At 33.0% G+C, this 23,203-nt stretch overlaps 1 protein-coding gene across 10 annotated transcripts in view; it reads right to left on the bottom strand.

Moving 5' to 3' along the window:
* LOC412893 (hemicentin-2) overlaps positions 1-23,203 on the bottom strand; it is a 395,106-nt gene that overhangs the window by 15,309 nt on the left and 356,594 nt on the right. For 6 of the 10 annotated variants that reach the window (XM_016915061.2, XM_016915064.2, XM_016915060.2 and 3 more), the window contains 4 exons: positions 22,584-22,620; positions 17,274-17,698; positions 14,074-14,181; positions 11,239-11,360 (listed from right to left, as the gene is read on the bottom strand). In XM_016915061.2, the coding sequence (XP_016770550.2) occupies positions 11,239-11,360; positions 14,074-14,181; positions 17,274-17,698; positions 22,584-22,620 (692 nt within the window). The remainder of the gene's footprint in view (positions 1-11,238; positions 11,361-14,073; positions 14,182-17,273; positions 17,699-22,583; positions 22,621-23,203) is intronic. The other 4 variants (XM_026444076.1, XM_026444075.1, XM_016915066.2 and 1 more) reach the window with 2 other exon arrangements.

Consider the following 23,203-nt stretch of genomic DNA (forward strand, 5'->3'; position numbering starts at 1 on the left):
GTGGGTGTTGGACGGTGATCGGAGAATTAATATGTTATCTCTCTGTGTAATTTTGACACGGCCTCGATGCGCAATATCGATCAATCCGCCGCGTCGATGACGATTTATAACGGCCACGACTCGTTTCCCGTTTACCAACGGACGTCGGCGTGACGGGCCCGTGGTTTGCACGGATTCGCCTGAATATCCATTCATTAACCCTTCACGCTTCTGCTACATGGAGAGAGCGAGCGAGAGAGAGAGAGAGAGAGAAAGGCCGTTGCTTTATTGACGCCACTATCGGGAGTCTCGCCATCCCCGAACGAATTTCACGGTTTTAGGCGGTTGATTCTCGAAAAGTTTCCGCGACACTTTTTAGTGCTTGGAATGTTTTGTTAACCGTGACGATTGAGCGGTTCCAGTTCCAGAATAAATTAAGAGGGGTTAAATAGATTGCACTTTTGTTTATTTTTTTTAATTGATCTTTTATAGTCGCTGCTGGTGAAACGGTGTTCTGCTTGCATTTTATGGTTGGAATTAATTAATAGTATAATAATGGAGATAAGATTTTGTAAAGGATTAATTTCTTTAAAATAATTATAGAATATTTGGGAATATTTTTACTTTACAGCAAAAAGTTTTTCTGAGATACTTTTATGTATATATATACGTAATAAATGTTTATGTAAAAAATATTAAATTTTATGTCACGTTCGTCCAAAAAAGGAATACTTCGATGTTGAAAAACTTTGTAGACGTAAACTTTGCACGGTGTGCAAACTCAATTTTAACTTTATGATTTAATTTGATTAATTTTATAACGACATGTTATGTGACAAGTCTTGAAACTAGGGCAAATCGTGCTCCTCTCTACGAAATAGGGATGAAACAAGTATATATATATCTTGTGAAACAATGAAAATTATCTTGCAATCTTAAATTCCAATCCTTTCCCTAATTACGAATACAATTACGAAGATATTTTATATAATTTACTCGTAATTAAACGTAAGGAAAATTGAAAAAGTAATTTAACCCGGCCTGCTATTCGAATTTTTCCTTTGTTAAATTGACATGCTGAAGTTAAATGGCACGGTAAATGCAATTATGTGTATTAACAATCTCGTTTGTCGTGCATTTAATCCACTCAACTCCTTCCATCGGTATCCTCAAAAGAACAAAGAGCGGTTTATGTTTTTTATGTTAGTGGGTTAATTTAAAGAGTAAATTAAGGCGCATTGTTTCAGCGGGATTACTGGCCGCGTTACTCGTAAAAATTGAAAAGAAACCATGTTATAAAATGATTTTTAAAGGCCTCCCCTCATTATGCCAATTTTTAATTTTCAATTAAAAATCCCAAAACGATATCTTTGCTCGATTTAAACTCAATTAATCGATCGTGAAATTATCATTTTTATACCGAATTTCTTATTCCCTTTCACGAAACTATAATTTCCCCAATTCCGCCAAACTACCTCCCCCATAAAATACAACATCGATTCCCACTTTATCTCCTCCCCTCAAAAACTCTTCCTCGCAACTTTGTAACCGCTTGTTCCAAAGGAGCCGCAATTAACTCCCTTCCACCCGTTCGGTTGTAGTCGAACATTCAGTTGCGCATTCAGTCGCCGCAGTCTAATACCTTCCCAATGCACTCAATTATCGAGCAACGTTAATCGTCGACACGTATCGGTTTGTTAATTGGGAAGGGTTGGTTGCGACAACAAACAACAATCGATCCGCTTGCAAAAGGTCAAACGCGGGTAAAAGAGGCGCGATGCAACAACAACAGGTAACAGAGGGAGGAGGAGGAGGAGGAGGAGGAGGAGGAGGTTACAGTTGGTCGGTCAGGTAAGGCACGCAATTATTGAAATGGATGGACGAGCACCGAGGAATGGGAGGAGAAGGGTTGAAGAGGCATCGTAGAGGCTTCGTCGAAAGGGCTTTGAAGGGCGCTCGATGCCGCGTTGCATCTTTAATCAGCCATCGTGGCAATTCCATGGCGTAATCACAGGAGGGCCGGCTCGGTAACGTGAGATGCAAATTGGCCAACATTTATCGACTCGCTGATTATTTAGCGTCTCCAGGAAATTGATCCTCCTGGCTGGCTGGTTCAAAGGTGTCAAGATGGATGATAATGCCCGCCCGTTGTCATCATCCGTTAACCCCCTCCTCTCCCCACGTTGCGTACACACGCATGGAAATTTTAGAGAGGATTTGATGTGATTCCTCGTTTGTTGAGGAATGATTCGACTGGTCGAATATTAGGAAGATATATACGAATTGTGTCTTTGATACATTTCTTAAGATAAATTTTTCTATCCACTTGTAATTTATTTCTCCTCGTAGAAATTGTTGAATAACAAAGAAGTTTAATCGGATTTTATGCAATTTTTTTTGTAGAAAAAAAAACATCTCGAAGAAAAAAATTTCAATTCTAAAATTAATTCTTCCAAGATTTAGCTTTTCTACTATTCTCGAATTTCCCTCTTGAAAAATAAAGAAATATTATAAATTCAAAGGTGAGAAGGATCAAGTGAGAGAGATAAATCAAATTCCAACAGGAAATTCTCGAGGAAGATGAACAACTCGTTCAGACGATCAGTGTGTCCGGCTTCGTTGATGAAAACTTCGCTTCGCGGGCTAATTATTTCCTCCTCCGACATTTTTCCCTCCCTAGGGCTAGTTTCACCCTCAATCGGAACAATAACGCTTCTTCCTTGACGTGATCACGGACCCCCCAGAAGTTTCGCTCGTTTCCATTTCCGAAATTAGGGGCGTTTTCTCCACCCCCATCGGGGGTGGGGCCGGAGAGGGAACTTTTATTCATTGTTATCCACTCTTTGATGTCGAAAGTGGACGACGAAGCGCGTTGCCAGTTTTCAGTTAAACGTTTCCCCTGGCAAAACACAGGCGAAAACTGCGATGAACGCTCGTCGAACGACGAGCTTTTTTTTTTTTCTTTTTCTACCTCGAAGCTGCTTTGCAATTCCAATGGAGGGGAGAGGGAGAGAGAGAGAGCAATACTTTTCGAATTATTAGGTTGAAAAGTTTATCCCCTCCCTTCCTCTTCGTTTTTCTATGAGGTTTCATTCGTGAATAATTTTGTTGATTTTTGTTTTAACGAGGGTAGGCGTTTTTCTCGGGCGAAATAGGATGAATTTTTCGAATGGTCGGATATTTTTTGACGTTTCCAAGCTTCTTGTTTATCGGTTCGCACAGTTTGCCGACAAATGTTTCCGCTATGTATCGGTGATTTTCTTTTTCGTGCCGAGGAAAAATTGTACAGCATTTTCACGCGAATTATACCGAGTGTTTTCGATCAACGAATTTATATTTTATCACTTTTCGATTCGAAAATTGAAGTTGAAATGTAAATTATAGGTTTAAAGGGTGATTTTTTAGCTTGGTCTAAAGATTCGATGATAATAATTAAATTACTTTTATCCAAATTGCAAACCACTCGTTTTGTCCGATAAAAGATTTTGACAACATTGTATAATTTCCTTTTTTAATTTTCTGCTGGTTGAATATACGACAAACATCACTTACTATTATATTATCATTCACAAACAGAAATTTACGTAACATAAAATTACCATTATCATAATACACATGGCAAATACCGTCAGAAAATAATGGAGAAGCAAGTATTATCAAATAAACAATAGAATTCATTTAACCCGATATTCTTTAATATTGTTTTAATGTAAAATGTATGCAATCATACGTATCTCGCCAAAACTTTCATTTACAACATCTAATAAAAAAAAAGAATCGAAAGAGAAATCATTGTTCACCGAATAACACAATAAATCTCACTGTTTACGACCAAACAACCCTTTCCCTCCGTTTGTTTCTTTCCTCCCAGTGGAATAATTTTTTTTAACTTTCCGCATTAGGATGAAGAAGAAGGCAATGCACAATTATACGCCTCGTGCATTGTGTCGAGATCAGAATAAAACGAGATGGATCGAGAAGGGGACGAGGAAGAAAGGGGTAGAATTATTTCTTAATGAAGCAAAGGAATCACGAGGCCATCCCTCGTTTCGAATTAATAATTAAGATGCGCTTTCTTTTCCTTTTAATTCACCTCTCCCCTCTTATTAGTCCAAGGCGAAACGTAAACAGGAGCCAATTAAAATCGGTGGATGAATAAATTCGACCGTAACGTCGCCTCTATACGATGTTATTTACGTATTGGAGATTAACCGTGGCCCGATTATTCTATTACATTGCGCGTGTGAAATGTTTTGGAGAATGTTTGTCAACGATGGTAATTATAAACGAAGACCGCAGAGGGGAGGAAGAAGGGGGGAGTGAAACTCGTTTTGTTGATTTTCCGATTTTCATGCCACTTAGCGGTCGAGTGGAAGTATTTTAACGCGACGTGGAATTATGTTTCATTGGGATTGGAATTATTCTGGTATTCGCGTATGGAAGGATTATTATATTTTGGAAACGAAAAATATAAAGATTAGTAATCGATCCTTTTTTTCTTTATTGATCAAATATTCTTCGTGTATTGTTTTTTTTTTTTATCTTAACCTTTATGATTCATAAATGCAATTCCATTGCAGTTGTAATATTTGGCTTTTAGAATCATTGAATATTAGTTTGAACTTAAGTTTGATAAGATGTATGATTGGATATTTCAACTTCAGTTCACTTTAAATAGAATTTGTAAAAATAATTTTATATATTTACAAGTTTATTTATTTTATTTATATAGTTTAAATGAATTGAATTAAATGAATAAATGGAAAAGTGAAATATCTAAGTAATTATAAGAATATAATCCTATGACGAAATACATATCAATTTTTTTGTTCAAGAGATCGTTAACGTCTTTACATTAGGATCATCAATTTAACAACAACGAATGAATAAATTCTTTTGAAACTCATCCACGCGTGGAAGGGTTTATCTTGAGAGAACTGTTCCATAATTCAGATTTCTATTCTCGATTTTTATTAAAATGAAAACATTTACCCATTTACTTTCTCCTGTTACAAGGATTCTGATTCCTTCCTTTCTCTTTGATTCATTTATGATATTTCAAGTGCGAGCTTTAGTGAGAAGGATAAAATAAGAAGAGAGTTTGATCATTTTTCTTTTCCGGGAGAAGGAGCTTGAATTAAAAAGATAGTTGAAATTTTCTTCCAACTTCCGATTGAAGAAAAAAAGAAAGAAAAGGGGAGGGAGATTTTAAATTTTTCATTTAAAAATTTCTTCCAACATGCTGAGAAATCTCGAGAAAATTTAGGAAAATTTTGAAAGTCGCAGGAAAAATTAAAAAAGTTCTTTAACAGGCGAAAATTAAATTGGATTTAAGATGAGTGGCTATCTTTGAGATTTACGAAAATAAATATAAAAAAATAATTCTTTAACTGTAAAAAAAAATTGGTTTTTTTCATTGAAAAATAAAGAGCTAGGAAAGAAAAAAAGTATCTCGCATCACTGATAAATCTTACGGGTGATTTGTAAAAAAAAAAAAAAAGAAAAAGCGTTATAGGTTTACCCATCCTCTATCTGCTGATAACTTTGATCATTTTGAGCATGAACTCTTCCCAGCGGAGCAATTCAATTTGCTTTTCGTCATATCGAGCATCAGCCCTCAAAGAGGAAGAGGAAATCCAAGGGCCATCAGCCAGAAGAAAATGGCGTCAACAATCCCCGAACGAATACCTTCTGAATTTTTCTCTCGTCGTCTAAAAAAAATATTCTCGAATCACTTTTGAAATAAATTTCGATCGAAAAAAATCAATTAGAAACTGACAATGTTTCGTGTAATAAATTTTATATCGAAAATGTTATATTGGAAAAATATTTAACGAAAATTTGTTCAATATTGATTTTAATATAATTTTAAATATTAATAAATTTGGATATAGATAATAAACTAGAGTATTATATTTTTATATGGTGTATAATCATTTTTCATTTAAATTCTACAACATTGTTGCAACAAACGTGGAAAATGTATAGTTTCACGATTTGGATAAATTTTATAGAATTTGTAGAGAAATTTTGAACAGATCAGATTGATCGAGACGATCAATTTCGAACACGATTCGAGCCGTGACGAATTAAAAAAAAAAAAAAAAAAGGAAAGACTCGTTTCAGCTCGATTTTAAAATGCCATTGATTTTACATTAACACTGTTAATTCATGGCCGTGTCGAAAGATACATAGATTATTACATTCGAGCACGTAATATAAAACCTTTTAAATATGACAAATCGAATAAGTGTTCCGGTTATAATTACAAAATAGTCGTTTAAATACAATAAATTACAGAAACGTAATTCGTTCGAGGTAATTAGCGTATGTTAATTTGCTCTGACATTTATATTTTCTGTACACACAATATAGTATTAATCATTTGTTCTTATAATCTGTATTTATGTAATGTTTTTATTTGATACAAATATGTAACGTTAAACGTGACTAATATTCCGAAGGATAATTTTTCCATCCAATTTTTATATTTGTAATAATTTATGTTTTGCAATTAAATGATTGATAATTTGATAAATAAATAAAATTTATCGAATTTATCGGATCATTTAATTTTTTGACAGAGATAAATTTGTCAAGGATAAAAATGAATTATTTATTACACTGTGTTCTTATAAAAATATTTCATCCAATTTGCTTTTTAATAATATAATGATTAAAAAGATATTATAACAATTCACAAATAACTTTAACGTTTTCTTAAGGATTTAAGGAAAAATAAATTTTAATCTTTCATGCAAATAGTGTCATAATTCAAGAAAAAGAAAAAGAATCGAGAAAAATTCAACATTTCATCTCTCACAAGATCTCGATACGATTTTTATCCCCATATCCTTTATAATCTATTAAATATTCGAGAAGGCATAGATAAATGCGGATTATCTATTTTTCGTTTCTCGTGTGATTTTATTCTTTGAATATTTTTTTTTTTTGCTTTTTTTTCTCTATCAAATATTAAATCATTATTGCTGCTCAAAATATTCCGAATATTTGTTTAATTTCTTGCATGTTGTAATTCAACTATGAAATATAATAAATTATGAATAATCGTATCATTTATTTATGAATATTATTATTTCGTGCAATTTTTGAAAACAATTTTTATTTTGTGTTCAATAATATGAATCTTGTTGAAATCATTTTTTTTCTTAATTTTCTTCATTTTATTTCTAGAATCCAAAGCTTATTGACATGTCAGATATAAATTAATAGTTTAACAAATCAAAATGACGAGTTAGAAGCAACTAGCTATAGAAAATTTTATTAAAATAAACTACCTTAAACTCGTCCAATTACATACAGAGTGTTCAACATATTCTGATCAATTCAAGAGGCGAAACAAAATCACAAATATCTAAAAATATCGATCGAAGCTTATTTATTAAATTACAAATTATTTACACACATTTTCATCGACTTTTTCGTCGACTCTCCAAAAATGCCCTTCCTACAAATTTATTAACACCCTGTATATATATTCGATCTTCTCCCTAAATATTCTTATCCTCTCTCCCTCCCTAAAACTAATAATCCATTTCATCATCGCGTTTGATGACCAGGCAAATAATAATCAGCGTTATCATAGCACGAAGTCGGAAAACTATGTATTGCTTGGCTTTCAAATAAATAAACATTTGTGATGTAACCGCCGATCGATAATTTACGCGTTAATCTGTCGCGGACGATGCGAATGGCATCATATATTTGATGAAATATGGAATCATGGAACGAGGAAAAGCTTCTGGGACCGAGAAGATACTCGACAAAGGGGCCACCTCCTGACCATGCTCAATTACCTTGGACAGGAACCGTTCCTGCGCTTCCGATATGGCCATTAATGGGACACATTTGGTTAAATAAGAGAGAATTAACCCCACCTTTGTCGCACCAGACGCCGTGAACTTACGACTCGAAGGGTGGAGGAGACGCGATTTTGTTCTCGTCCTTGATCTGCACGAATCTTAATGCGAATTTACGATGACTTTTTTTTGAACGAAACTATCTTAATCTAATTATACATAAAAATCTCTCAATTCTTAATTTTATAATACAAATACCTTTTTTCTTCTTCTCATAAGATTCTACTTCTTTTTTAATTAATTTTATAAGTTGAATTTCTCGCGAAATTTAACACATTTAATTAACGCATCAACGATGTTTTGTCCTCGTCCTTGATCTGCACGAATCTTAATGCAAATTTACGATGACTTTTTTTTGAACGAAACTATCTTAATCTAATTATACATAAAAATCTCTCAATTCTTAATTTTATAATCCAAATACCTTTTTTCTTCTTCTTGTAAGATTCTATTTCTTTTTTAATTAATTTTATAAGTTGAATTTCTCGTAAAGTGATCAAAATTTAATACATTTAATTAACGCATCAACGATGTTTTTGTCCTCGTCCTTGATCTGCACGAATCTTAATGCAAATTTACGATGACTTTTTTTTGAACGAAACTATCTTAATCTAATTATACATAAAAATCTCTCAATTCTTTTATAATCCAAATACCTTTTTTCTTCTTCTTGTAAGATTCTATTTCTTTTTTGATTAATTTTATAAGTTGAATTTCTCGCAAAGTGATCAAAATTTAACACATTTAATTAACGCATCGAGGATGTTTTGTCCTCGTCCTTGATCTGCACGAATTTACGATGACTTTTTTTGGAATGAACGAAACTATCTTAATCTAATTATACATAAAAATCTCTCAATTCTTAATTTTATAATCCAAATACCTTTTTTCTTCTTCTTGTAAGATTCTACTTCTTTTTTGATTAATTTTATAAGTTGAATTTCTCACGAAATTTAACACATTTAATTAACGCATCAATGATGTTTTGTCCTCGTCCTTGATCTGCACGAATCAAATTTACCATGGCTTTTTTTGAAATAAACGAAACTATCTTAATCTAATTATATATAAAAATCTCTTAATTCTTAATTTTAATCCAAATATAATATAATCCTTTTTTCTTCTTCTCGTAAGATTCTACTTCTTTTTTGATTAATTTTATAAGTTTCTGGCGAAGTGATCAAAATTTAACACATTTAATTAACGCATCGACGATGTTCTATTCCTTCCTTTTAGGAAACCATATATATTTCGATATAAGCCGAGTTCTTAAAATATGTATCTACGTTTCTGTTGACCAGATGGCGTTAGCTTACGGACGACACCCCGGCTCGAGTTCATTATTTAATAAACGTGAAATCGATCTACCTTGGACGTTGCTGGTCGATGCAGTTTCGTTGTGAACGACTGCGTGCCACGGAGTTGACAGTTTAAAGTATTAACACGCGCAACGACGCGAGGAATTTAAGGGTTTCGGGGGAGGGGGCGTCGAAAAAGGTCAGAACGTTACCGCGTTACAATATTAAAATTGCCCTCTCTGCTGGCGACTCCGCTGAATTATTCCCCCGTTTAATCTTCCCGTTCCGCTTTAATGGAGGATATGCCGGCTATGCTCGGTTTTTAATTATTGGTCCTATCGGGGCACGAGCGGAATTTTTTAATGCCGCGTCTTAAGATATTTACGTAAAACGGGAGAAGATATTAAACCGATTTCATTTTCCTCCTGTTGTTAATGCTTCTTTAAAACTTTCGCGAAGCATGAAACGACAAACAAAAATACTTTCAAGTAATAAATACGACGTAAATATGTATCTATCCTAAGCATAAACGATAAATAATTCTCAATTGATTTCAATATTCATAAGAATTTCATTTGCCTGTGATTGAAGAATGATAATTCATCGTGATATTATTCTATTATTTGACAAATAATAAGTATATTAATAAAATAAATAAAATTATATTTAATGATATATAAAAATATATTACCATACTATTCTTTATTTCTAAAATTATTTATCATTTATTTATCATTTATTTATATTTATCATATATTTTATTTATCATTGCTAATATTTCTATCGGTTAAATATTGGATACAATTCCAAATTTCTCAACAATTTCAATCGGATTTCTTGGTATACTTTACTAGCAGAAATCGCTTCTAATCTTTCTCGCGAGAGGGACAATTGGTGTAAGTTGAAAATCGGTGAACAATTTCCAACGATTCTCGAAGCCACTCTTCCGGGCACAAAGTGCAGTACATCGCGTTTCCTTCCTTCGAGCTCTGTGTTTCCGGTGTTCTCCCCGGGTTTTGGAAAAGAGGGTCAGCACTCCACTCCAGCCCTTTATAATGCGATTATTTCACGCTGACTTTCCCGCGTTTCGCGGTCGAGGACCGGTCGAGTATAGCCGGTTGTTCCTGATATATATTTTCGACCCCCTTTTTTTTCACGTATCTCTCCCCCCTCCCTCCGTTTTCGTCCTCGAACCGGATCGCAAGAGTAAATATACGATTCTTGGAATTCTTTTTCTTTTTTGGACGATCTTGTTTAATCCTCCTCGTAACTTTCTTGACCCAGTTTTATCATCGCCTTTTTACTTTATTTATTTTTCTATCACGCCAGTTTTTGCCATTCCTTCCCTCTCCCTTCCCTCGAATTAGATTTATCCTTTTCCTTCTCTTATTCCTTGCGCGAATAAAAATGTTTGTCTTGTTCTTGGAATCTCTCGAGCATCCCTGTTGAATTTTTATTTCAAACGGTAACTTTCTTGACCTTATTTTTTTTATAAGCTGTTGAATCTGATTTTGCAAGCAAAGATATTCCCAGCACAGTTTCATCTCATCGAAGTTGGACAATTTTCGTGTTGCAAATATAATGCGAAGATAAATAAATTTTCCCATGGAGAAAATAGCGTTACGGGAATACGATTGTCAGAAGAAATTAAATTATTTTCTCTCATAAAATGAAAGCAGAATTTAAATAAACTCTGCCAGCAGTTTCATTTTTGATGTGATAAACTTACAAAGAATCAATCATCTTGATCAATAATCTTTAAATAATAGAAACCTATCCTTGGCCAATATTCCTTTTGATATTTAATTCTAAAAAATGTTTCAAAATTCCTCGAATCTCCCCTATCTAAACAACATTTTCAATCCATACATCCAAGCCAACTAAATACTATTAAAAATATCAAAAATATCATCCCAATTAAACCTAGATTTGCATCTCATCGTTACCAACAAGATGGAACCGATTGGAACGTGTCAGAGAACGGAAGAAAAGAAAGATAGAGAAAAGAAAGAAAGATCATGCCGTCAAAAACGAACAATGAATTAAGAATTCTCGTGCGCAAATCGATTCTCGATACTGACCTTGTTAGGCGGTGATTGGATCCCGTGGAAAGGCAAATTCTCGTAAAACGTCTTCGCCCCGGACTCCGGAAGTCCCTCCGACACGCTGTTCACGTGATTGTTATTCGCAGCTTGATTGGGATCTGTAAGCGCAAACGAAACATGACTTTGCGTAATTAAACGGAGACACGTGACGTGTCGACAATTCTCAAGAGACCTATGAGAGACAGAGAGAGATAAAGATAGAGACAGAGAGACAGAGAAAGGTAGAAACCCGTGTCCCCTTCACGAAGAAGGATTTCTATGTTATGGACCGTTTCTCAGAGTGGAAACGGAAATCTCGGGTGCATCAGGGTAAAGGCAGACAGAGAGAATTGATTTGATAAATATTCAAGTGTAATTGCAAACGCTAGAATAGGTGTGTGTGTATATATATATATATATAAAGGAAATTGTAACCGGGAGAATATATACTCTTGTCTACGTCTTTGTCTTCTTTGGACAATAAGGGATGTTGGATTTTGTCTTGATTAAATACATATGAATCGTGTAGATCCTTTTGTATGTAGTTGCATTTATCCATGCAGTCCAGTTTCGCGAGAAGAGTGGTGGGAAATGGACAATTTTGAACCTTGATGTACAATTCTTATGGGATGCACAGATAATAATAACATATAACATATAATAATAGCATATATATTATATATTATAGAAAACACATATATTATAGAAAAAATAGAATATTTTTTTTTTTTATATATTGAATTAAATATAATGAAATTTAAATTGACATATTATGAATAAAAATTGCAAAGATTGGACACCAAAGGTTCAAAATTGACACATTATTGTATCCTTTGAAATTCTATGCTTTCAATGTGTCAAATTTTCCAACTAATTATACTAAATTTTTCTCGAGGAATAATCGATTGCCAAGAAAATACAGAATCACAATCCTCGTCATCGTTTGACGTGTCAAATACGATGATCGCTTCGTCATTTTTCTCCTTTCAATAATTAAAATTAGAACGCAAACAGCTTTTGCTGCCTTGCGAGCAAAACGGCACGCGAATAACAATCATCTTGTATTGTAAATAACGCGTTGCGTGTTATTTGCACGCGAAATGTTTATACGTACAGGATTTATAAGGATCAACAATGAGATTGAATCGATCGAAACGCGTCAATATATTTCGTCCCTCGATTCGATCCCGCTGAAAACATCGTCGTGTTCTTCTTAACCTAAATATTTTGAAATCGAAACACGAGAAATTGTTGTTCCGTTGCATGGAAAAGGGTGTGTGTTAAAACAATATTTCCTCGTTCGGCCTCGGTTTGCCACGTTATCATCCCATCCCATTATCGGAATGAATCGTTTAATCAAAGTGTATTCCGAGTGTGATTCTGGAGAACGAATTAAAATTTCTTTTTAATACGAAGCGTTATCTTTCGAATTATATCGATGTGATCGTAATAGATAGAATTTGTGAATCGTATATTTTGATGATATTAAAATGAAGAATAATGTATATTCTTGTTGCAATTTAACATTTTTCTAAATTGGAGTTTAAAAAGTTTTATTTCATTTTTTAATTAATAAATTTTTATGAAGGGATTATTTATATATTTATATAATATTGATAAATTGCAAAGTTGTATTAAGTAATATAAAATAGTATAGTTCAATAATAATGATAATTTGAAATTCTTTTTTGGCGATTAAATGTAATATACGAACAAGTCTACGCCATTTTGATCACAGAATCTTTTGAGAGTCTATAAATAACGAAAAGGAAAAGAAGGTTTGACACGTATCTTCTTTTTATATTTTTCAGGTAATTATTTAGAAAATTATTTCTGTCAATGTTAAATTTATAACTTCATTTTAATCAATGTCAGCCGCATCCTCGAAAATTATTGAGAAGATGCACGCAACAATATATTTCAAGCGGAAGAAAAATATTCCATGGCTCACCTCCGCTTGCTCTCCTTTTGTATTATGCTGCTTTTTAATTATAAAAAATGCAATCTCTAATATCTTCTATTTCTGAATCTAAATTATTAATACATCGAAAAATCGATACTTGACAGTAATATTTTGAAAGGGGAGTTTTAAAATTCATATTTTTTTTCATCCCTACAAATTTTTTCATTATCAATTTAAACTGTTTCCAAAAAGTTTCAATTTTTTCTTTTTTTTCGTATTTGTCAAACTTTCAAATAATTTTCCAGAATCATCCTGTACGAATACAAGATCTAATTCTCGTTTCATCAATTTACAATATAAAATAAAATGCAAACCTTTTCAATTCTATGCAGACATATATAGAGAAAAGAAAGGAATACAAACTTATTAATAAATCTTTGATAACAAATAAATAAAAGAATAATTATTATTTATTATGATTGTTCGTCAATTTTTCAAATTTCTATTTTTCAATTTGATATATATATATTATATATATTATCTTTTCACGAAATATTGATAAACAGTAATTTATCTCGTTGACACTTATTTATAATAATTTATTTACATTTTTCTACACGTTTCAATATTTCCTGTACGTACAAACACTTCACATTAAAGAAAAAGTTAGCTTTATATAAATAAATCATCTTTTCACGTAATAATAACATTGATAAATAGCTCTAATTGATAGTTTATTTATAATCATTTCTTTTTTACACAACTTCACTTTTTTAATATTTCCTAAAATAAAAAAATCGTACAAACAACACTCCATCATGTTAGGAGAAAGTTTGCTTTAATATACAGATAAAAGTCGCAAAGGGAAGAGAATCAGTTAGAGATCTTTGTTAGAGTCTTGCACATTCCTCAATTTCTTATATACGTACCTGCGCCTGGTTTCTTTCGCTTACGGGAGACGTTGGCCCGGTTCAATTCGCGGGATGATTCCGCATGCAATACCTTCCGCTGCGGCGCTATTCTTTTGTAAGTCACGGCTAAGGGGACACACAAAACATACACAAGAAAGAAAAAAAAAAAAAAAAAAAACAAGCAACGACAGTGACACTGATGCAACGAGGCAATTTTTATTCCATGCGACTGGCACGATATTCGTAAAGGAATTGTATTACTGCATGGTCGTGTTATTAAAAAAAAAATTTTTTTTTTATTAGAATTAGCAAATTATATTATGTTTGAGCTCGAGAGAAAAGTAGTAACAAATGATTTTTTTTATAATTTTGAAAGAATTAAAAATATATTTAATAATATTTATATAATCAGTCTTAACTTTTTGAGAAATTTATTCTCAAATGTTACTCATATTTTTATGATTAAAATTCTCTAAGGATAAAATTTTTGATAATATTTTGAGAAATTACATTGAAAGTGACTGTCTGAGAATCACTTTTAATCTCTAATCTGTATTTGCATTCTGATAATAATAAATATAACAATAAATAAAATAATAAATAGTTCAATTTGTAAACATTTTAATTTTTAAATATAATATTCTTTTTACAAGTTTTACGAGTATACAATAAAGATGTATTTTGATATATTTTTGATTTAATTTTACTCATAATAAGCACAAATTACTGGTTCCACTGTGTTTATACCATTTTTCTCTCGAGCTTTTCGTATATTTTTTTCCCCTCGGATATAATTGTACATAAATGGTTCACCATAAATGCCAAATGAATTTTGCATTCATCGTTCGTATTATTCATATTTGAATAATTAACGAATTAAATCAATATTTAATTAAGCGTAGAGGAAAAACGTATAATAATAATAATAATAATAATAAAAACTTATATTATGAAACAACGTATAATCAATGAAAGTTGCAATATAAAAATTAACGAAAAAAATTATTATTCATATCACGGATTAAAAATAAATGTTGAAAATGGAACAAACGTTATTTCAATTAAGAATTGAAATTAATTTTAATTTTAATTTTCCGCATTGATTTAAATATTACGAGAATATTTAATTTTTTTTATTACGGGAATTATATATTTAATTCTTTAAATGGCACAGGTACTACTACGTTCTACTCTGGTGGAACGTCTGCATTTGATGTACATGCTGATACAAACAACATTAAATGTTCTAATTACACGTAGGGGACATTACCTTCTTTTTCTGCGAAGCTTTAATCTAGAATTACGTTTTATGTGCCTTGGTTTTTAATGTCACGCGAGCTCGAATTACAGAAAAATTATACGATTGGTAAGCGTAAAAATGGCTAAAAAATGGTGCAATATACCGATAATTAAATCGATTATTCGAAGATTAAAAAAGCTTCTCTCATTCAAGCGTTGGAATATCTTTTTCAAAACACATCTGCATTTTTAAATTTTATAGATAGATTTAATCATGATGCGCATAATACATCAAATCATGAATAATTCGATATATCTTTTATAAAGTTTAGAACAGATATTCATTTTTATATCTCAATCTAATAATTTTTAATATTCTTGATAATAATTTAAAATCCACGAAGAATAATAATTAAGATTAATGATAATGATAAAATACAAAATAAAAATGAATTTAAAAAAATTGAATTAAATACCACAACTCTTCCTATTATTACTTTTTCTTTTCTATTAATAATTATATCTTTAAATAAAACGAAATACATTTATTCTCATCTCAAATATTTTAGCTTTGCCTTAATTATATCAACGTATCATTTATTTTATAATCAATCTATTTTCTTCGATTACAATCGAAACGACAATCACATTCTATACAACGTTTATTACCTTTTAAAAAATAAAAGAACATTGCAAGATCTGCAGACGTGTTTGTAAAAAGATCTTTTACTTTCTATAAACGTTATCTAATTGCGCAACGCAGAAGAAGAAACAAGAAGGAAATACGATTGGAAATAAAGCTCTCCTATTTTTCCAACGATGGAAAAATTCGACCAGGTTATTTATCGACGAAATAAAATATTCAGTTGAGCGTGAATTCGTCGGGTTTCGCGCCGAATCGGGCGACTCGAATTTTTCCATCGTTTAACGTAATTGAAACCGTAACGACCAACAAGAAACATCATGGTCGATTCGAATGAGGATCCAGAAAGGGAGGGGGAGATCGTTTTTAATGTTGGCAAATTGTGCAAACATTATACGACTTTTCGTTCGAACGAGCATCAATCGTGTTTAACATAGCTTATCAAATATTCGATACACTTCGTCGAATACAGCAAGCAACCGGTATTTTTAATTAAGGGAGCTCGGGTCATTTGGTTAATAAATCGAGAGATTTTATACCGAAGCGATGAAACTTTTTAAATTCGATTGAAAAATATCATGCATATTACTTTAATAATAAGATAAATTTTCTTAAAAATTCTAAATTCTACTTATCTTTTTATCTTCTTTTTCCTTTAATCCGTCTCTTCGTTATAATAAATTTAACACAAATCAAAACAAACGATAAGATTGAAAAAAACTAAGATTAAAATTTGCAAAATAATCTATTAAATTTTCCTTTGACGTTAAACTCTTTCTCCTCGACTATTTTTTTTTATATCCCACAAATCCTGTATTAATAATCTCTATAGACGATCTCATAATAAAAATGAAATTGCAAGTTGATCTTGCATCAACTCGATTGAACAAAGAGGCACGCATAAAAAGAATTATCCACGAGCATTAACGAACCACGACAGCTACGCCCCTTACCAGTAATTAGCAGCACAAAGTTAACATACCGCGCTTTCCAGAAAGCTTTATTTCCACGGTTATCTCCCGGTAAGCTTCTTGTATTAAATTTACATTTCACTCCCTAATTTTTCCTCCCGTTTTATTTCCTCCCTGTCATACCAAGTTATCCACCCTTCCCTAGTAATCAAGTTAACCCCTCGCCCCCGCGGAACACAGTGGACGGATAAAAATTCCCTGCGAATTCTCGTCGAGCTGATTACCGCGTAAAAACACACGTGAAAAGAGCCGAGTCGAAAAATCGTCTCAGGCGTGGCGACCAACATTAAAGCGATCGTCCCTCCCTTCAATAAAGGACAGAGAGAGACAGCGTGGGCGGGCCGCCGCTCCCTCACACAACTCACCTGTCTTCTCCCTCGAAATTCCCGGCAAAGTGGCCTGCTCTTTAAGCTGCACTCCAAACATCGCCTTAATTTTATTAGCCCTGGCAAGCATACCCTCGTCATGCAGACCGGACACGGTCAACCTCCTCTGCGGTGCCTCCTTCCGCCTGCGAAACATTTTCCCGCCCCCGCCGCCGACCTTCGCGATCGTTGTCTCGACGATGAAACGATCGGCCATAGTCGGCTCGTTCCGGCCGCCCATCAGCTCGTTACGAAGCGGCGACTCGTTCGACGCGCGTACGCTCAGCCCCGATCGCAGGCTATGGCTTCGATTGATGTGCACCAGCACACCGGGTTTCAGTGGCCACCTGGGCGCGGCGGTTGGATGGACCGTCGTTTGGGTCGAGTGGGAGGACACTGTTGGACTCGGTGGACCACCGTCTGGACTGTTTTTTGCATCATTTTTTTTTTTTTGAGGAGAGTTTGGTAAATAACAAGCAGAGTGTGACAGGCGATCGTTCGTTTGCTCGATCTTTAACATTTTATGCCGTGCCCCGATATTTGATTAGGGATTTGTAGATCGAGTCTCTTTATATTTGGAGGAAGGATTAAATAGGTTATTTTGAGAGATTGTGGAAATTTGGAGTGTTTTTTTTTTTTTAGGGATTCGTATCTTTTGGAAATGATTGAGATTAAAGGAAAAGGAGAGATAAAGTTATATAATGATTTATCATAGTGCTATTGATGATCAATTAGGGTACTTGTTTAGGAATGAAGATGTACTTCGTGTTTGAATGAGGCGAAATGCATTGTTAGGATTATAGTGTTACATTATTCAGGTTACAGACAGGTAATCTATTATCGTGGTTATGAATTTCACTTGTATACGACATTATAGTGATTTATCACTTCAAAAGATCAATTTACCAAAATTAACCAAAATGAGGGGTTGATACAATCTCCGTATCAACGATTATTTATGTAGTTTCATATCGTCTTATTAAATTTAATATTAAATTTTCTTTGCTTTCTTCCCCTTTATATTCCTTTTCCTTGAATCTCGTTATGCAAAATTATAATTTTAATTTTAAAAAAAAGCGTCAAAATCCGAGAAGGTATATGAAGAGACTCGATCCGTAAAATCGATAAAATAAATAAAAATGTTCAAATCTTTTAAAATCCGTTCATTAAGAAAAGGAGTAATGTTTCATCGTCCTCCATTGTTTTAAAATGACACAGAGATGTCACTTCTCTGTTAATCTCCTCGAAAATCTTTCCTAAGATACTCGAATTACGCGATTACAATATGGACACAGCACTTAGAAAAGAGATAATAATAAAAAAAAAAGAACGAAGAATCCTTTTGATTGCTTCCCACTTTCTGCTTTGCACAAAGTCATCTATCGCCGTTTCCACGCCCTCTCTCTCTTTTCCAACTTTTTAATTAAACTTTCGCTCGATCGCTCTGACTCGTTTCAAGCATTTCCCAAATATTTTTTTCACTTTCATTGTGTCCGATTTCACGGAGGAAACCGAAGAATCATTCTGCAACACTGGGATTCGCTTTTGATCCAACTAATTTCCCCCCTTTTTTTTTTTCTTAATTAATAAAACGTTCGATGCATACAGATATGAACAGAGATTCCTTGATAGGCTGATTTGATGTATAAATTTTTACGGATAAGAATAGAGATGTTTAATTTGAAATTTTTCAATGATTTCGATATTACAATATTGCTAAAATAATATTGTTATTATTTGTAAAATGATTCTCTCAGAGGCTACTACTATCGTGATGGAGAATTCGATACAAAGGATTGAAATTCTTAAGCGGATTCTTACGAGATTCTTTTATATTTTAAAAATAATAAATTTAAAGCTGATATATTAAATGGAATATTAAAGGTTTGAACAGATTAAAAAATTCATTTTTTGATAATTTAATAACAGATTTAATATATGGATCATTGTGAGAATGGAAATATTTAATGCAAAGTTTAATAAGTGGAAATCTAGAGGTATAGTGGCAGTGTCGATAATAAAATTTGACTCTTTTCCCCTTTTATATAACGAATTGCATATGCATAGGATATGCGTGAACGTTGGCAATTCATCAAAAGCGTCGCTCTATGAAATATCAGTCCACTTTTTCTTTTTTTTCTTTTTTTTTTTTAAATTTTCTACTATTCCTGCTGGAAAGCCACGCCGAACATCGAATTCAACTTAATGATAGAAATAATAGGGAAATGGTGCCAAGTATTTCGAGAATATTTAAAGAAAGATATCATCATTGCATCGTTTATATTTAATACGAGAGAATTTTTTAATTTCAATCCTTTCCTAAAGAGATCATAATTATATATTTGAAAATATTAGCATTTTAAAATTTATTCGAATTCTTTTCTATTAACGTAATAGAATTATTCTTTTGAGACTAATAGACTCATACAAAGTAATTTTTGTAAGGATATTATTATAATTTTCAAAATATTATTAACATGATCCTTTTTAGAATGAAAAATCCTGTTACAAATGAAATTACATATTCTATTTTAAAAATTAAGCTTAGGATTATTCTTTTCATAATTTATACATTAAGTAAAAAAAAAAGAATATTTTAATATCTGCCATTAAATTGTTCAACACTATTTTAAAATTATTCCACGAAAAACAAAACATTTATAAACATTTATTTGTAAATATTAATATACTAAAAAAGTTAGCTTTTAACAGAATCATTTTACAAATATATAATAACAAGATATAAATATAACATTTTTAATCCAACATTCAATGTTTTAAAAACCATAATCCGATCATAAAATCCTTCTGATCCAAACTAGAACAATCCCAAGTAAAATCACAGGGATCCTTAACTGAATTTTTCCTCCAAAATAAACATCTCTTTACCTTAATCCTGTTTATATCGAAGCACGACCAACGAGCACAAGGAGAAAAAAAAAAAAAGAAAAAGAAAAATTAAACATTCACTCGACGTTAGGGAGCGCACGTTTTGTCCCGAAAAATTCTCTCGCCAAGTCAAAAGGATTCTTCGTTTCAGGTCACGATTTGAACGACAGCCAACTCAATAAGAGAGCTTTCTACTCATCGAGCATGCAACCCTTCACCTACCTTTCACCTTTCCGAAAGTGTCTCCGCGGCCGGATAGAGAACGCGCCACTGTATCAGCAACGCGATAGAGAGAGAAAGAGAATATGGAAAAAGAAGAAATCAAGAGCACGATGAAGAATAAAAAAAAAAAAAAAAAAAAGAAAAGAGAAGTGTAACTAATCGTTGGGTAAATTATGCAACGAGAACAGGCACACAACAGGCAGTGTTACCATTCGAGTAACAAAGAACTTCGCCACCCTCGTCCATTTGCACCCCTCCTTACCTATCTTACCTTGTACGCAGAGACTTCGACAGTAAACTATTATAAGCCGGAAGTGGTCGCTAAATTATGCAACAGGACATGCATTCAGCCGTGGAGGAAGGATAGGGGAGGAGAGAGAAGAGGGTGGTGGAAAGCGGCGAGAGGACTTCCTGCGAGATTGGGGATCGGAGACAATCTCGTGCACACTACACATATCATGGAGGTAACAGTTACATCGACGCACGCTACTACCACTACTACGCAACGTAGATGGTAACAGTCATGGCGTTTCGTAGTGTTTGATACTCGTTGATGTTATGTTAAAAATTATCAAAATTCTTTACTCGAAATTTGTGTTTAGATAATTGTGAATAATTGTGATAGAAGTGTGTGAGGCCGAGTTGATTAATTCTAGATATTTCTGATATTCGATGAAACGTGTTTCGAGGTTTTTTTTGAGTAGGATTCGAAAGTTGCAGGTTGTAAATAAACGGTTTATGAAGAAATAGAGTGAAAATTGGAGTTTCTGACTCTGAAGAAGTTTGTAAAAAATTGTAAAAGGGATGTTTCTATCGGATATTTGTTTTTAAGTTTTTAATAATTAAGAATTAATGAAATATTTATATGGAAACTGATTATGAAATTGATTTGATTGTGATCATGAAATAACTCTATATTGTTCTAGTATGAGCATTCTTTAAATTTTCTAACAATTTTTATACTATATATATTAAAAAATCAATAAATAATTAATAATTTTATTCTTTATCACTTTTCATTAAAAAAAAAAAACAACGAAAAAGATTTTTACGATCAAACAATCAAATCTCGTTCAAGAGTTTCCATTTGTCTCATTTCCAAGACACGTTTCTTTCTCTTTTTTTTTTTTTTTTTTGCATGCAAAACCATCCATCACACGCAATCAAACAAGAATAAAACACGAAACTACATTTACTCAAACCATCAAGATGATATCCATTCCTGTACGACCCCAGTACCATAATCCCAACCGTAGTAAAAATCCTTCCACTTGATCGAAACGAGAATCCACAGGATTCCCTCTCACAGTGATTCCGTGTCCCCTGTTAAACCGGTGATACGCGAAACCAGTAATTCCGATCGATCAATCGCATAACGAGATTTACCTACGCCGAGTTGATATACCGTGTAACAGTATCGAGTATCCAGGATTAAAAAATAAACACGCGTGTATGTACACACACACACACACTGCTGCTGTGCGATGTATATATACATATATATACTCCGTGCCGAAAATTCAAACTGAATTATTAGCGAGGCGATTGCGCATTCAGCCGTTTCCACGAAGCGAAAAATACGTTTTCTTGCCGGTGAAAAGCGGAAGCGCACGTTCCGACAATATCGCGCGAAGCGAGCGCCAAGCGGAAATTAGGGTAACCTGTCGAAATAACAGAGGTATGCAAGGCGAAAAGATAGACGAGAGCGTGATGGTACCAAGGCAACGACACTGGTTAAAGGAATAAGAGAAAGGAGAAAGAAGACAAATGCGAGGGGGGAAAAAGCGCGAATTTATATTTTACACATTTGCATCGCGAATGATCCATCTAGAAAATCTTTCTTTCGTTCGAAATGGAAACAAAAAATGGATGAATGTATATTAATATTCGTGATAGATTTTTTGAGAAAAGTTGATTCTAGAATTCATGTACAAAAATTTTGATGAACTTCATCTAACGCAATAATCGATTCCTCGTAACTTAATAATCAAGCATTAAGTTTGATATACCAACTCAGAATCAATAAATTGTAAAATATCCACATTTGTTATTCGAACTATTAAACAGCTACAAGCATTCTAATTTTCTCAGCGATGGTACTCAATGTGTGAATCATTCACGTCCAAAAGTGCAAAAAGTATTGACTCGCATCAAACTATACGAAGCGAAGAAGTGTTTAAGATGGCGCTGCGTACTTACTGTTCACGTTCCTCCAGCTCGACCACCCGATTACTGTCTGTGTTTTGTTTAGCAAGTCCAAATTAAAAAAAAAAAAAAAAAAAAAAAAAAAAGTAGAGCAGAAAACGAATCAGTTTTTCTGTGTTAGTGAAACACTACCGGTTAACGAGACCCATGCTGCCCCCAAAAGGGACCACTCGCTCCCTTGTTCGACCGAGAGATACACTCCTTCCGGTTCGAACTTTACCGTGAATTTAATTAACGCTGACTAACTTCCCGGAGGAGGTCGCGTTCGAAGAGTCGTGATACTTTGGGAATTAGTTCTTGTTTCTCGATTCGAGGATCGAACAGCTTGTAGGACATTTTCATTCCTTGGAATTTAAAACTCAATTAATTTGTGCGACAAATTAACAAATATTTGATACATATATAATGATAGAGATTAGAGGAAAATGGTGGAATTATCGATAAATTATTCGATATATTATTTCTTAAATATATATTTATATATTTTTATTTACGATTGTAGAGTAATTAAAATTAATTTTGAGTTTGTATATAAGTATAAAAATGTCCTCGAAACAAGTTGTCGATTAACGTGGCGCAGCATGGGTCCGTCTACTTAAATAATTTGTATACAC

This window comes from Apis mellifera, linkage group LG11 (assembly GCF_003254395.2).
Source record: "Apis mellifera strain DH4 linkage group LG11, Amel_HAv3.1, whole genome shotgun sequence".
In the NCBI taxonomy this organism is placed as follows: domain Eukaryota; kingdom Metazoa; phylum Arthropoda; class Insecta; order Hymenoptera; family Apidae; genus Apis; species Apis mellifera.